The sequence below is a fragment of the Balearica regulorum genome, chromosome 1 (assembly GCF_011004875.1).
Source record: "Balearica regulorum gibbericeps isolate bBalReg1 chromosome 1, bBalReg1.pri, whole genome shotgun sequence".
NCBI lineage: Eukaryota > Metazoa > Chordata > Aves > Gruiformes > Gruidae > Balearica > Balearica regulorum.
In genome coordinates, this window is record NC_046184.1 from 200,017,585 (window position 1) to 200,034,646 (window position 17,062).

General features: G+C 46.7%; 1 protein-coding gene across 3 annotated transcripts in view; it reads left to right on the forward strand.

Moving 5' to 3' along the window:
* ARHGAP20 (Rho GTPase activating protein 20) overlaps positions 1-2,259 on the forward strand; it is a 61,912-nt gene extending 59,653 nt beyond the window's left edge. For all 3 annotated transcript variants that reach the window (XM_075742241.1, XM_075742242.1, XM_075742243.1), the window contains exon 15: positions 199-2,259. In XM_075742241.1, coding sequence (XP_075598356.1) covers positions 199-1,259 — 1,061 coding nt within the window. In that variant the 3' untranslated portion in view covers positions 1,260-2,259. The remainder of the gene's footprint in view (positions 1-198) is intronic.
* Positions 2,260-17,062: the final 14,803 nt, after the last annotated feature.

Sequence of the window (17,062 nt, forward strand, 5' to 3'; positions counted from 1 at the left end):
TTAGCATTCATTTCAGTTTTTTCATTTCAAAATTAGACAGTAATTTTTTCTGAAATTATTGGTATTTATGCTTGAAGAATCTTTAAAGGGAGAACGCTCTTTAAAGTAAAGGATACTTGCAAAAAAAAAAAACCTGCAGCTGTTTGTCAGCAGGGTGGTCCAGTCACTGATGTGTTAACACTTGGTTTGTCCTTGTAGATGCTGCCTCCCTCCATCTGAATGACTCTTCCTACGACAGCCTGGAAAACGAGGCAAATGATGAAGCTGACTCCTCTTCCAGTGACTGGATTAAGAACCGAGATCAGGATAACAGGAGCAGGGAGTCTGTCTTCACTCTGAGCGATGGTGATTCAGAGCAGACAGAGGTGGATGAAACCCAAAGTAAAACCAAATCGAAACAGTTGACAATTTCTGTTGATGTACACCATAAGTTTTCATCACAAGAAAACTCGGAGAACGAGTCTCTCTGCTCCAATGCACTGGACTTCTCTTCAGCAGCTACCTCAGGTGCTCTCAAAACCTTGAGGAGACACAGGCGCTCCTCAGAGCCGGCAATTGGCCTCCTTGCCCCCAGCTTCGCCCACATTGGCGATGGTCATGAGAAGGCAACGCGCAAAGCCAGCTGTGACGTTGTCCTGTCTCATGAAGATGAAGACTATCTCCGTCAGCTTCGGTCATTGCAGATGGAGGGGCAAAAGCTTATCAATCAGAGCTTGATTATAGGGATTAATGTTGGTAAAAGTGACAACACAAACCAAAACGTTGAAAAGAAAGACTTGTCCCGTTGCCTCCTGCCTCCAACGCCAGAGGGATTAAATATTTGCTCAGAATTTAGCTCTTCTAGCCTGTCTTCTCCTGGGACGTCTCCATCTGTGTCATCGATGAGCTCTCTGGACAGCGCTTTCTCTCAGTTTTCAGACCAATCAGTTTTTACCCCAACTGAAACCTCCTCCCCTTTCGATAGCACTTTTCAGTCGCTAAAGAAACAGGAAGACACTGCTGCTGAAGCAGCTGATGACTATTTGGTTACACCCATGAAGGTGCCACCATTTCCACAACCTACCGATGCTCTGGCTGAAGGGGGCTTGGTGGAGCCCAACAGCAGGCCAGTGCCCCTGAAACCTACTGACGGAGTTGACAGCTATTTGATTAGGCCTGACATTCAGCAATTACCTCTGAAAGTCACAGGAAGAGATAGACTTCATGATCCAAGATCAAAGAGAAGGTCTAGAAGAGCATTACAGCAATCCAAAGTTTGAAGAGACTGACCAAAGCTTTTTTGCAGAGGAATCTTAACACTTAAAATAAACACCATAAAGAAAATGCCTTTGGTGTTAATGTGTGTTCATTTTAAGTTTAATATCCGGGTTGTTCAAATTTAATTGAGCAGTCCCCAGATTCACAGGTTTTCTTTTTTTAGGAAACTGTCTGAGTAATGTTCCCATGTAAAGCTTTGCAAGAACATTGTAAGAATGATAAAAATTGCTAAAAAGCAAGCAGACAGAAATCTCCCGAAAATCTGGAAGGGTCCCAGGAGGTAACTAGGAGAAGTGCCCTGTTCTCTGAGCCTGCCAGGGCAGCTGGGTGCCTGCTGGCCCTCTCCCTCTGACCACTCGTGTGTTGAGCCTTGCGGATGTGAGTCCCAGTGCTTTGTGGTTTTGGTGTAGCGTGCAAAGTCAGTGTAGATTCCATAACTGTGGTACTATACTACTGTTCTGAAATTGATAGTTATTACCTTCATTGTCCTCCAAGGAATAAGTGTATTGTTTTCTGTGTGTTTATAAGGTATGTTCGATAGGTGTAGTTATTTCTTTCACACTGCAAAAGAAAGAAAAAAAAAAAGCTCAAAAATATGTAAAGAGAAACGCTGAAGCTTGTAACTAACACCTTGCAACTCTCTGTGTTTCATTTATTGTGCTTCGTTGGCTGTTCTGTTCGTGTTTAAAAGTTGTGAATAGTTTCTTAACATTGCTGTAAATGGCATTATGTATTATTGCAAGCAGAACACATGTAATTTTATTATGCAGCATCTAAAACATCGTATAATATATTAAAAGTAATGCATTATCTAAATGCTTTGAGTTTGTATAATATATCCTGATAAATTTTGCTATTATATATGTTCTGAAAAAAATGTGTATTTTTGTACTTGCAAAAAACTGCTGCTAATTTTACGAGTTCTGTTTTGTTGTTACAGCACTGGTACTGATGTGTATGCATTCAATGCTATATATTAAATATTATTTGTTACATCAGAAATTCAATTTATATTCTGTGTATTTTTTTTAGGTGTGTGTTCTACCAGCTATTGCTGAAGGAGAGTCCCAAAGGATTGTGGCATTTTTCCTCCTTTTTGGGTGGCATCATTCATACTGTATGTCATCATCCTGTTAACTTTTGTAAATTTTAGTAATATTCAGACAAGAATTCCTACCCTTTTGCTCTTCATCTTGTGAGATGATGGTGTTTTCAGCTAATGGGATGCAGATAATATGGAGCTGCAGAGAGATCTTTTTGGGTAATAGATGTTAGGGTTGGGAGCAAGGAAAGGAGAGGAGCAAGATTTATTCTTTAATATTAGCAGGGTTATAGAGAAAGCAAGAAGGAATGTCAGAGCTAAACTAAACATCTGGTCATGTGTGCATGCATACAGTGCTTCTGTAATTGCACTGATTCATTCATTAGCTTTCCATTTTCAAAAGCCCTCCCCCACTCCAGTTAATTCTGGTCGGTACTGGGGTTTCAGATCCTATTCTGCTTAACTATGCTCCTAAGTCACTATACATTTCTGAAAAATGTAAACGCTGTCTAGTGCACTAAGCCGTTTCTAAGTATTATCAGCATAAAAGGTTTTTAGCTCTGTATCAGACAGAATGGATATTTCCAACAGATTTGGAGGGGGAGGGTTAGAAATATCCTTACTTGAAAATACAGAATCAGAGGGTTATTATTTTGGGCTCTAATCCTGCAAATGTTCTGTCTGTAAGCAGAGCTGCATTTTTGGAGACCCACGTACCATTGTGCACTTAGAACTATACCAGTATGTATAATTGTGTGCAGGCGCAAAGACTTCACTGCAGTTTGTTCTTACTCATATTTTTCATACTCAGCTATTTTAACAAAAGTGGTAATATGCAGAATCTGGTCTGCAATAGTCACCTTCCAAAGGTAAAATCCTTTGTGTGTATTTTGGGACCTGTCATCTAACAGCCCTGCATACGCACCACCTTTACACCAACAAAAAAAGATGCTATTTTGAAATAGAACAGCTATTCTGCATTTCTTTTTGAAATGATAAAAAGCATATTGCCCTGCTGCCAAGATTACATCAAGTAGCAAATGCTGATTCATTGCAACAATAATAAAGCTTTAGAAAAATCTCTAGTCTCTGCAGTATAAATGTTCTGTCCTACAAATGATACCTTCCAGCAAGTCATTTATCTCTTCTAGTCCGAAGTAAAAGTATATCCAAGAGCACTTCGATGTGAAACAAATTATGTGTCTGCTTTTGAGCTGTAGCTAATGCTAGAGTGCTTTTGGCCTTAAACACACGGTGAACGAGCTGGATGCAGACCCAGTACAATTCAACATGCACTCCTGTCTTACGAGACGCACACCCCGCTGCTGCAGGAGGCATGTTCCGTGGCAATCAGGAATAAGGGCACTAATGGAGGAGATCACTGTCTGCAACGCCTAACTAAAGAAATTAAATGCTGTTAAGATCCAAAATGAATTATACTGAACCTTTGCAGAGTGTCAGGTGCGACTCCGAAGACTGCAGTAAGCAGCAGTGTTAGATGTGCTGTTGTTGGGAAGCCAACTTTTAATGTACTGGGGGCCCCTGCTGCTGTCTTCCCCGCGGGCTGGGGTGGCATCTCGGGTCCAGGGAATATTAAAAAGAAAGTCTTGTAACTTTTTTATGGCTCTGCTGATGGCTTGTGAGAAGGTGTTGGGCTAAAGGTGGCTGAGCTCCCCCTCTTCTGCTCTGGCTCCAGCGGGGTGCCCCAAACCATGGGGTCCCTGGTGAGGTCCTGCCCAGGTCCCAGGCACCACGGGGCACCACGTCTTCCCCAGCCGCCTGCCTCCCTTGGCTGGCAGTGGAGGGCAGCTGCTTTGGAGAAGGTGCCTGAGTTTTAGGGACGAATGGTAGGTGAGATGTTTCCAAGATGTTTTCTTCTTTCCTGGAGTAGCAAAGCTTCACAGAAAAATAATATAGTAAAAATGACCGACTGAGGGAAGAAACAGTGGCAATGACTCCTTGTTCACTGCTGTCAAGCACACAAAATGAAGCAAATTGACAAATTACCTCTCTCACTTGGACTTTGTGTCCCACAGAGGTTCATGATCTCATCATAAATGAGCATCCTGCCTCTGTTTCACAAGTAGTAACCATCATTCCTTTCAGGTAATTTCAAAGATTAATATAATGTACGTTTAGAGCGATTTGTTCTCAACCTGCATTGAAAGTTTTTGCCTTTTTTATTTTAGCCCTGGTAAAGGGTTTATGTGCCTGAAATGTCATGGTTTGGATGTTGGGGTTTTTTTGTTTAGGGTTGGGGTTTTTTTGTGAGCTTTTCCATTTCCCTCCATCGGTCTCATAAATGCTATTGCTTCATCCCTGCAAGCTTTATCTCTCTGGCACAGCCCAATCCAGGAAGGGGGGAGACATGTCCCATCTATTTTCTGCTAAAATTAGTTTGTTGAATTCAGGCAAAATAGATTATAGGTCCTGGGGCTGAAGCGTGACCTTTAAACTGACAGTGTCCCTCTATCCATGCCTCCAAACTACCAGATTTCTGTTAACACCTGCTGAGCCAGCTCCTTTCTTGTTCTGGGGACATATGTGGCTCCAGGACCTGGTGGTCGACATCTCATTTCCAGCTCTGCTCCTGATCTGCTGTATGACATTTGACAAACTTACTTGCCTCTTCCACTCCCTGTTTTGCACCACTAGACTTTTCTCTAAATATCCTGGTTTGCTGGGACAGGCTGGTGGTTGCTGGTGTTTGCACAGCGCCCAGCACAGGGTGCGGTGCTGCACGTGTGGGACCTGGACAACAGTGCTGCTGCACAGACAGCGGGGTGAAACCCACTGACAGCCCTGAGTTTCTTATGGCTATGGTGACCCCTGTGTTAGATGGGGACCTTGCTAACCAAGTTGCTTGGTAGCATGGAGCTGTTGTTTAACTTTCTACCACATCCACAGCCATGCCTGTGCCCATTCGACTGACCTTATTCACAGATGAAAAGTCCGGGAAGGTGTTGGTGAGAAGTTCTTTCTAGCAAAGAAAGAGAACTGCAGTTTTTGACTTTTTCACTTTCATCCATGCATAACCAGACGTGACAGAGACTGGGAGATCAGGAGGTGGCCAGTGCTTTTGGGAACCACAGACACATGTGCGTTCACACATACGTGCACACGGTGGGGCTGCCATGACCCAGGCGCACAGACCTGCTTCACGTGCCTTCCAGGCTGACCTGCGCATCTACAGCATTTCCAAGACAACCTCCTCTTATTTTCATCCATAAAAACAAAGGGACGTGAGATAATTAATTCTGCAAGACACCATGGGAGGTCTCCAGTCCAGCCTCCTGACACATCCATGCAGCTCATGTCTGGAGGAGGAATAGCAAGACTCCAGCAATTCAATGCCACTCATCATGGCTGGAGAAATTTAGCAAAAGGTAGCTGGCTCAGACAGCTAAATAAAATCTTTTGGAACAGACGACAATGATGATTTATTAAATAACCTTTTATATTAGGAGCAGAGACGATGACACACGTTTTCCCTCAGTATTTAACATCTCCCTATATCCTGGATCCAAAGGACCTGAATACGCGTAAGGAGATAGGCTGGGTGACACCACTGGACAACCTCATCCACTCACAGCATTTTGAGGAATCATCTAGAGGAGGACCCAAGGCATTGGCCCCATGGGGGGCTTTTCCCTCGCCAGGGGCTGATGCGAGGAGAGGCTGAGCGAGCAGCCGTGTTAAGCCTCGTCTTTGGCATTTGTGCAAGGCCACTTCCCCTCGGAGGAGCCCTTCGCTCCTGCCAAGTGTAAGAGGCAGTGGAGCATGATGTCTGCCGGCTAAGTGGAGTCCTACATAAACATCAAGGGAAGCAAGCCAGCTCTCTCATTCACAGAAACGTTTGCGTGATTTCACTTACTTACTGTCAAGAGACATTACCAACGTCTCTGTATTGAGGCCACCATCAAGCTAAACTAATTGACCTGCTACTGTCCAAAGGGGAAGACTCTTTGGTTAAAGGTGTTGAATAGTTCTCTTAGGATGTGGTTGCCACACAGGGCCTAAAGGTTTTGGGCATCACTTGTGTTTTATGAATATGTACAATGCATTCTGTAATGATTTTTACTCGATACTAGGTTTGCTCCAGGCCTTATTTTGTCTGGGTTTCGTAGTGGCTTCACTGCAAATGTCAACAGTTCCTCGAGGACAAGTACTCCGGTAGCTGCTGCCAGTTGCATTAAGTTAAATATTTCAGAATTTAGCCATTCAGTGACCCTACATAGGAGAGGTGTTTTCAATACAGAAATTATTTCTCTGCGCTTGATTCTCTTGTCACAAACTATTTCCATCAACCTGCTACAAAACTGCTCTCAGATGCAGCTGTAATTCTGATGTGACTATTGAAGGCAAAGCTGTTCTCCTTCTCCTTCTTCTCCTCCTCCTCCTGGGAATGGAGAGCTTCTGCAGGGTTTCCTGCTGCCCCAGGGGCTGGGATGGACAGGGGGTGGCGGGTGGTCTGCCAGCCAGGGAGGGAAGGGACAGGACCACGCTGCTGACACGCACAGCTGGGGCTACGCAATCCCAGCAGAGGGTTTAGACAATGAGCCCCCATGGTAAGGGCTGATGAAGCAAGAGCAACCTGTGGAGGGCACCCACTGGTGATTAAAGCCTGTCCGTGGGAACATGAGGACCCCCCCCAGGGATCAGAGGGCAATGCCGGGTGCAGGATCCCAGGCACCCCACATGCACCAGGGCAGCTCCAACCTGCTCCCTGTGACCGTCAGCTCATGGTCCTTGGGTGAAGCCCACTGAGGAGCCACTGGGGCCACCCCTTCCCCAGGCCGATGGGGGTGAGCACCTGTGCGGGTGTGGGGCTCATGGGGGGCTCCAGGGGACAAGCATTTGGGGATGGTGTACAACTTCTCACGAGGGTTGTGGGAATGTGCAAGGCTCATTACGGATGTTTAGGGGAAGGATCAAAGGCAGGGACAGGGAGGGATCAAGGTGGACGGGGAGGAACCAGCGTGAGAAAATAGAGGAAAAAGGGGATAAAAGGTTCTGGGTAACCACTGGCTGGTCAGTACGCTTGTCTGACCGAGCCCTGCACCACATCACCACTGCCTATCCTGCAGTCTTACTAAATATTCTTATGTAATGATGTAAATAATTATTTACTACTACTGCTCCTTACTCTTACATCCTTTCCACCCACCTTCTGTGTGGGCACACCCTCTGTTCTGACCCCGTGTGAGAGACCACCAGCGACCTTCAAGCCAGAGGAGTGGGCAGCAGCACGAGAGCCGAGCGCCGGCAGCTGGAGCGCGACCACGAACCTCAGAGGCTGGAGGGTGCCGGTGCCAGCACCTGGGGAAACCGGGACCTGAGGCCAGCTCTGGGGCAGACTGAGTAGCTAATGCCAGCTACGGGAGAGACCCATTTTCCATGGGTGGGTATGCATTTGATTAGCAGACGTTAACTGTGATCAGCCAGAGAGGAACAGTACCTCCGCGCTGCTCACACGTGTGTAAGGGCTGTGTGTGCGTGCAGCTACCTTACAACATAGTCAGCAAGCAGTTTTGAACAAGAAGGATTTTTAAATGTCAATTGCCCCATGGACAGCTTGCACAAAAGCTGTGGTGTACAATATATTGAAAGGACTTAGGGCAGGAGACAGGTGATCCCCCCCACATCCAGCTGGAGCCACCAAGGGGTCAGTTGCCATTTGCTACAGGGAGCAGCTCGTGTGGACACCTGACCTCACAACAGGCAATAGCAGCTTTGTTAATCCAAGCACCCTACTTAAAACGTTTTACCTGAACAAACTGTTTTTGTCTGAAACGCCACTGAAAGCACCGAGATCCTCTAGCAGAGCTGGGGGGCTGGCTTGGTGTTGATGGTAGGAAGGAGGCAGAGCTGTGCTCAGGTGCTGTATTGGCACATCTGCTTGGGAAAAGGGACGTCTGACACCACCGTCCCGTGTCCACAGGCGGCTTTGACTCAAGGAACCTGAGGTTACCAAGCAGCCGAGGAAGTCCATGCCCCAAAGTCACCTTTTTGAGCAGGACTTGGTCTCCAGGGATGGTTGGCATTGAAAAATGCTCTTCATTGCTCAGGCCCATCTGAATACTTCCATGGCATTGCTATCCCTCTACTAAATATCCAAATACTTGCAGAAATCTGCAGCATCTGAATGATGTCGTACTTTTCATGCAGAGATAGCATGAGAAGTCTGGAAGGTCAACTTCAGCAAAATACCTGGGCTTGAGCTTAGCTTAAATGCATAAATAGCCCCAGAGAAGTCCAATAAGATTGTTTATGTGCTTAAATTCCTTACTGGGCTGGAGCCCATGTGCCTATTTTCTAAATAAATTGGAAACCATACCAGATGTTCCCACATTGCTGGAAAAATTGCTCCCTATCAAATTTCCATTTACAAATTTGACTTCTACTGCAGAGATCTATTATTTTATAAAGTAAATACTTCAAAAATATTTTTTCATTGTGTAAGAACTAAGAAAAAGTATTCAGTGCTTATGCATCCTACCTAGATTTAAAAAAAAAAAAAAAAAAAAAAAAAAAGAAGAATTTGTCTAATAAAATGTTTGGCAAAGCCAAAGTCTGAATTTTTTGCATTTTTTTACCTTGGGATATGAGTTTACAGTATACTTGTCTGAGGTGTGTAAATTCAACAGCACATTAATTGGTTTATTACATGGAAACTGGTGGCTCCAACTTTGCCAAGAATTTTTACTGTGTAAATTCTTCACTTTTCTCACCTTCAAAAAGGCCATAAAAGCCACAACTCTGCAAATGGGTCTCTGTGAACAAAGTCCCAGCCCTGCCTTGGGGTCAGGAGACCCACGCGACGCGGGTGCAGAACAGGTCCTGTTGTAAAATGGGTTGTTAGTCCCAGCCCACCACTCCAAGGTATTCATAGCCTTAATGCAGTCCCTGTATGAATTCAGTTAGCTTTCTGTTAGGAATGCATAGGCTCTCCTCTCATAAAGGAATGGATGCTCTCAAATCTGATTTTCTCCCACAGCTGGTGCAGAATCAGGCCCTGAAACCTATTTATTTTTAAATAAATTTATTTTATTGGTGGGAGGTGGGATCAGCTGCTGAGCTCCCAAACATAGGGGATGGCACCTCTCTGCTCTGCGGGCCTGGGTCCCCAGCTGGGATGTGAGATACGTCCTGAGGAGGGGCAGGGAAAGGACAACCCTCCAGAGCAGGACAGGGACACCTGAAGACTGGATCCACATCCAGAATAAGCACTGATCTGCTTCTCCATCCTTGAAGCTTCCCAGGAGAACGTTCACTGCTTGTTTGCCATAGAGAAACAGTTCAAAAGCACCTTCTTCTGAATTGTTTTCTAAGAAAAAGGAAATAATCTCACTGCAGGTGACAATTCCTTCAGGACAGAGGTTCAGACTGGGAGCCAGCACACACGTGAGCTGCATCCATGGCTCTGCCTGACCCTGCTGCAGAGGTCAGACATCTATCCCCTTCCCTGGGGCCGTTTCCTGGCCCTACTTTAGATATACAGTCCGTGTAGGATCTAAGGGGAAACCAGTCTATCCAGGACATAAGGGGGAAATGGTCTACCCTACCCTGCTCTATCCTCTCCACCTATATTTTAGACACCTAAATTCAGCAGATACAGCCTCCCTCCAAGGAGCTTTAAGGCCACTTTCTTCTCGCCATGCCTATAGAGGGAACGCAGGCCCTAGCTGTGGGAGGAATGATTCATTAGTGTCTCAAAATCATGAATAAAGAATATGCCTCATCCATGGGAGGGACTAGATCACACCCTTGGTGTCATGGTGTGTGGATCATCTACCTTGTAGAAGAGAACATCCATCATACCTGGAGTCATCAGTCAAGAGCGGTGTAAACCACCAACCCCTGATGCTTCTTGTATTCCCAGTGACAAAGTGGCTCCAGTATCACACTTGTCACCTTCACTGGAAGAGCTCACCATCCTTTTGTTGTTCCAAGCACTCTGCTGGTTTTGTTTCTGCTGGTCCCTCGTCCTTTCATCTCCTACCCAGGTGACACTGGAAAAACTCAGCTCCACAACGTGGCTGCATGTGCCTGACCCACCGGGTCGGGGTTTGGTTCCAGCAGGCGAGTCCATGGGGAGAAGCACAGCCATTTTACCATGGATTTCCATACATCTGCAAGGCAAAAAGAAAAAGAAAATGTCCCTCATCCTACACAGGTGTGCAGAGAAGGGACTTCAGGAATGGAGCACATTTCTGGGATGGAGAAACCCATCTCTTGCCATCTCCCGAGCTCCACATTCCTGCTGGACCCCAGACAGGTGTCCAAGAGCTTTCCTTGGCGCTTGGAGGTCATTTGGGGGAACACCCAACCAACCCAAGATAATGCATCAGGTTTAAGGCAGGAGGCTGGATTACTTTGATTTATTTTCCTCTCACCAAATGTGATTACAAAATAGGTCAGCCCAAATGTTATGGATTCAGCCTGTTCCCTTGCCGATGCTTGATTTCAGCTTATTTTTTTGCGTGGGTGTTATTGATTACAAGCAACTGACAAACACATGCACCTAAGATTTCTTTTTCTGTCAGCACAGCTATTTCCAAAGGAAAAAAAAATTACATAGAATGATCTTTATAATCAGAAAAACAAGTCCTTCTTACAAAGGTGACCTTATTCTTTAAAAGAAATAGACTGTGAAAAGCAGCAAGCAAAAGTTTTGTGTTAAAAGCTTGGAAAAGTCATTATTTTCAGTCGTGTTCATTTACCATGAGACTTAAACTAGAGATGTAGTGACATATTGCCATGTGCCCAGCATTTCATTGTTGGCGGGGGAATTTCTGTGTCCAGCCCAGCTCTAACATCCCCTGTGGGGAGCTGCCCTTGAGAGGATCCCCGGTGGCCACCGCATTTGGGTGGTTCACTGCTTGTGAACACAAAGAAATACATCAAATATTGACAAAATTGATACTTTTGATAAAATTGCCCAGAGCAGTAACTATTTCTGGAGGTGGGAACATAAAGACGGGGCTGTCCTATGAAAACGCTCAGTGATGGGACTGTCCATGGAGAAAGCCTCGGGGCTGGAGCTGGCACCAGCAATGCTTCCCTTCTCCCTCCTCAGGGGCAGCCGGTGGGGACATGGGAGAAGGGGACCAGCTGCGGTGGCCTTTGTCTCCTTGCACAGGTGACGCCTGCACATTTCCGTGAAGATGAATTAGGCATAAAGCTTTTTTGGGTCCATGTCAGCTTTTGGCATCTCGAACCTGCTGGTGGCAGTGAGCTCACCGCTGAGCTCTGCCTGCATGAGAAAGGCATCCTGGGGCTTTGCTTTGAACAAAGTGCTGATGAAGGGCTGGCTGACATCACAACCAAAGTGTCTCCAGGCCCAGGGCATCTGAAAAGCCCTTGGATCCAGTCGTGGAGATGTCTGAACCTACGTACTGCAGGACCTTGTCCTCCTCAAGAGGTCAGGTCACATCACAGCCTGCTGCTTTTCCTGAAGCAATGGGGTTCACGCTCACTTTGAGCAATTAAATCTCTCTGCTTTTCAATACGGAGTTTCTTACTGGTTAATGGTGTGGGAATGAGGTTTTTATTTGCCTGAATATCAGGAAATGGATGTGATTTGTAGGTAACATTGAGCCTTATATCAAAACCAGTCCAAAAGGCTGCCATTTGAATCCCTCATTTGTAGACTTACCATGTGCCATTGGTCTTAATTGGAGTCTGGACACTCTGTGAACACCAGTGTGTGTATGAAAAGCTACATATACGTATGCATGTGTGTGTGTTCATCTATGTGCACAGATGAGGAACGTGCCCAGCATTGTTTATCACATTCTCTCCCGTTGAAAGGTTTGCTTATCCCATTAGCAAGACCTGGAGGCTTCCACCCTCCTCCCTCCCGCCGCCCCCGACACGTGCACACACACTCTCACAATTAGCAAACCGCACAACAAGCTGTGCGCTGTGGGTCGGTTGTCCAAATCGTTGCAGAAACACTGCTGGCTATGGAAAAGAGCATCAAAGAAAGCAGGCTGGGCTCGCGAACAGAAAAAAAAAAAAAAAAAGGCTGTATTCTTCAGATAATTTATTTGCAATGAATAATTCAGCTAGCTTTTGTTGTGAAGCTGAATTAAATACAGAGCATTAAGCACACTGAGATCCCCAAATAAAGGGCCCTATACACTCCTAGCACAAAGGAATATTATTTACTATCACTAATTAACTTCCATGCAGAGACACAGCCATTTCTTTAGGTTCTGAGGAGAAAGTGAGCACAGAGCTGCTATAATTTCCCTTTGCTTTTCTCTCTCCCTGCAGACACACACTGGCAGTGCCCAGGCCTCCCAGTACTGATGCAAAAACTGGTAGATGGTATGAACTTCCATTCCCTGAGATACGCAGCTTAAAGGATTCAGATTGCTCTGGATAAAGCCTAAGGAGGCAGAGATGCCTTTGCCTTTGGGAAATGGGTTAAGGGCCTGGATGCTCCATCTACCTAGGCAGCAAGAAAATTTTTTAGCATTTAATGAGCCTATGTGCTAATTAGTTCTCTGAAGTCTCTAAGTTGAAATACCAAGCTTTAGGATAACCAGAAATGCAAATTATTGTCGATATCGGCAATTATTATTACTGCTGCAGTAGTGACTAGAGAGCAGCTCTTTGCAAGCAAAAAGGGAGATACGAGGCTCGTGTTGGGTGGTTACAGGGCTTGTCTTCAGCAGTTACGCCATGCTCTTTGCAGGTGATGTCGTAGATCACAAACAAAGCTGGGTGGAGATTTTTGGCCAAAACATTTTTCTGTTGGAAGACAAGGGTTGAAGTTAAGTTGCAATATTTCATAAATACATACCAATTTTGCTTATTTGTTTCAGTTTAAAAAGTGCTGAAGCCCTGTTCCCTTTATCCGTAAAAGTCCATGTTTTCTTCTGACATTTTAGAAGAAAAACCAAAATTAAATTCTACATCAGATCTTGCTTCAGTTTCTGACATACTTTTAGAAAACTGAAGAGAAAAAAGTCAGAAACGAAATATTTCAGGTTGAATTCAATGTTCCATTTGATTCCAGTTGATTTCCTTCAGCTTTTGTTTGTTGAGAAACCTCCAAGGCTTTGCAGCCTGAGTGATCTGCTGGGAGGAGGACGTGGGGTGTCTGAGCGGGGAACAGAGCCGTCAGCCATCTCACAGTGCCGCACCAGCCAGCCCAGCCTGAACCTGGACATGCATCCCTGACAACGGGCAGGACAGGGAGATGTAAAATGCTGGTTTTAATTGAAGAGATATCTGGCCATGATAGTTAGAGAAAAGGGCCTAACCCTCTGCCCTGAGTCCAAGATGGTCAGCTAGTCCTCCACTGTGATCCAGTCCTGGATGTCCTACAGCCTCTAATGGCTGAATGTCATCTTCCTGATGGCTTGTTATTACTCCAGTGTCATCAGGTCATTTTGAATTTAGATTTTCCTGTTGGGATTCACTTCAAGATTTAGACCCCTAGTTTCAGGTGTCTACACATGCGCCAGGCCCCACTGCAGTTGGTACAGTCAGTAGAGTGTAAAATGCAACTTGGTTGATGACTAATGGCACGGAGAGCTGTTTGGTGGGTGAGATACGTTGCCCAAACATGGACACTTGCTGCTATTTGAAATGTCCTAGGACAGAGGATGCGGCTGTGCAGGGCCACAGAGGAGGTGCAGGGTCCCTCAACCTCTGGGACAGCACCTGGAGACCAAGCAGTGTCTGCTGTCTCCAAGGTAGCACTAGACACCTATGCTTTGGCAGTCAGATCCTCCCCTGGTGCTTGCTTTGGGGGACCTGAGTCACTCTCTGGACTTCGCTGACCATGTTGACTGGATCCCCAGTAGATACAGTGGGAGGTTAGAACTTAGGTCACATGAGGACACCTGTGTTACAACCCCTAAATGTTGGTGGGCACCCAAAGAGCCCGCATGCAGCCCACATCCCAGCCTGCCATCCCTTTCACCTTAGCATTGTCTGCAAAAGCATCTTCTCAGCTCCAGCCTCCAAAGGTGCAGAGGCAAGTGGGGAAGCACAGACCCCTGTGGAGCCCCTTCCAGTGCAGACAGCCATGGGGCCTCTCATCTGCTGGTGACTGCTTTCCAAATGCAGCTGTTTGTCCATGCCATATTTCCCCTGTTTGCAGTAGGCATGCCATGCTGCTTGGCATCAGAAGTCAAGATAAAGAGTATCATCTAATGCCTCCTCCACCTCCTTTTATCCAGATGACTGTCAGAGTGAGAAATTAAGGAGAAGAGGTAGACGAGAAGCATTTTTTACAATAGAATCATAGAATCATAGAATGGTTTGGGTTGGAAGGGACCTCAAAGATTGTCTAGTTCCAATCCCCCCTGCTACAGGCAGGGACACCCTCCACTAGACCACATTGCCCAAGGCCTCATCCAACACGGTCTTAAACACTTCCAGGGATGGGGCATCCACAGCCTCTCTGGGCAACCTGTTCCAGTGCCTCACCACCCTCACAGTCAAGAATTTCTTTCTAACATCTAATCTAAATCGACCCTCCTTCAGCTTAAACCTATTACCCCTTGTCCTGTCACTACACTCCCTGATAAACAGTCCCTCACCATCTTTCCTGTAGGCCCCTTCAGGTACTGGTAAGCCGCAATTAGATCTCCCCAGAGCCGCCTTTTCTCCAGGCTGAACAGCCCCAACTCTCTCAGCCTGTCCTCATAGGAGAGGTGCTCCAATCCTCTGATCAGCTTCGTGGCCCTCCTCTGGACTCACTCCAACAGCTCCATGTCTCTCCTGTACTGGGGCCCCCAGAGCTGGACACGGTACTCCAGGTGGGGTCTCACAAGAGCAGAGTAGAGAGGCAGGATCACCTCCCTCGACCTGCTGGTCACACTTCTTTTGATGCAGCCCAGGACACGGTTGGCTTTCTGGGCTGCGAGCGCACACTGCTGGCTCATGTTGAGCTTCTCATCAATCAATACCCCCAAGTCCTTCTCCTCGGGGCTGCTCTCAATCCATTCCTCGCCCAGCCTATAGTCATGCTTGGGATTGCACTGATCCACATGCAGGACCTTGCACTTGGCCTTGTTGAACTTCATGCAGGTCGCACAGGCCCACCTCTCCAGCCTGTCAAGGTCCCTCTGGATGGCATCCCTTCCCTCCAGCGTGTCGACCACACCACACAGCTTGGTGTTGTTGGCAAACTTGCTGAGGGTGCACTCGATCCCACTGTCCATGTCACCGACAAAGATGTTAAACAGTGCCGGTCCCAGTACCGACCCCTGAGGAACACCACTCGTCACTAATCTCCACTTGGACATTGAGCCGTTGACCACAACTCTTTGAGTGTGACCATCCAGCCAATTCCCTATCCACCGAGTGGTTCATCCATCGAGCCCATGTCTCTCCAGTTTAGACACAAGGATGTCGTGCGGGACAGTGTCAAATGCCTTGCACAAGTCCAGGTAGATGACGTCAGTTGCCCTTCCCCTATCCACAGATGCTGTAATGCCATCATAGAAGGTCACCAAGTTTGTCAGGCACGATTTGCCCCTAGTAAATAGATTTTTCTGAATCAAATAATATTGTTCTTCAAATTTCTGTCTATGATGAATTGGGCAAAGGTTGAGCAGGAGAGGGGAAGGCTCCTGGCCAGCACGTGTGCACCTGTGGGGCAGGAGAGCTCAGCTGGGCTCAGTCAAGGAGAGCTGCTCTGCTCCCCAAACCATCATTACTCTCTCTCTCATGGATGTCACGGAGAACTTTTTATCACAACAGTGGCTCAGGCTTTATTAATTATTTCCATCTACTCAAATGAACTCTCCCTCCTTACTTAGGCCATTGAGGAAATGTTTCAATGACAACCATTAGTCTGTGCACTCAGCAGCCAGTGACGCACTGAACAGCATCTCACAGGGCAAGAAGAGCAAGCCACTCTCTGCACCAGAGAAATTAGCTCGGATGAGGAGTGTGAAGCAAGCTGATCTTGCAGTGCTCTGAAACAGAGAGGTCAGAGCTCTCCATTCAGCAGCTTGCTTTAGGAATGACTATTGGAGGAGTTGTTCTCATTAGCTGTGAGGGACGGATAACCACAGCCCAGCTTGAGAGCTCTTCTCACACTGAGCACACCCGTACGCTGCTCTCACGGTTATCTCCTGAGGGGTCTTCAAGCCCCTCCATTGTTCCTGCGACCCCGCGGGCCCCCAGCAGGTTCCTGCTCCAGAACAAGCGGCGTGCTGAACACCAGGTCCCATCTCGACCTGGTGTCCTGGGGTGGGGGCACAGGGCACCTGTCCCAGCCACCCCACACGTCCCACAGAGCCACAGCACCCCTCAGGAGTGATGCCCATGGCCCAGATTCATGAGCTGGCTCAAGGGTAAGCTAACTTGCAGGTGAAGGAGCTGAATGACTGGATCCAGCCTGCCTTTTTCTCTAAAGCTGTATTTACTCTAAAGCAGTTTGTTACACCGCTTTGGACTCCAGCATGGCATGACAAAAGAGAACACTTCACTGTGCTGCGAGGGCTGTGCTCAGCCATCAGTGAAGGGGGAACTGATGCTAACGTGTGGCAGAAATAGGGACGTTGCCTCTTAATACTCCTGCTTGAGATGATGAACTATTCTTCTTTCTATTTCAGAGCTCCTTTGCTTAGAAGTTGTTGAAGGGTGTCAGGAAAGACATTTCCACTGCAAGCTTTACTCAACAGCTCCCCACCCAGGATTATGTGCTGTTTGGGGAAGGGGAAGGGGAAGGGGAGGAAGAGCTGGCACTGTAGCTGACATGGTATGGCTGTGCCAGAGGAAGCAGCCAGC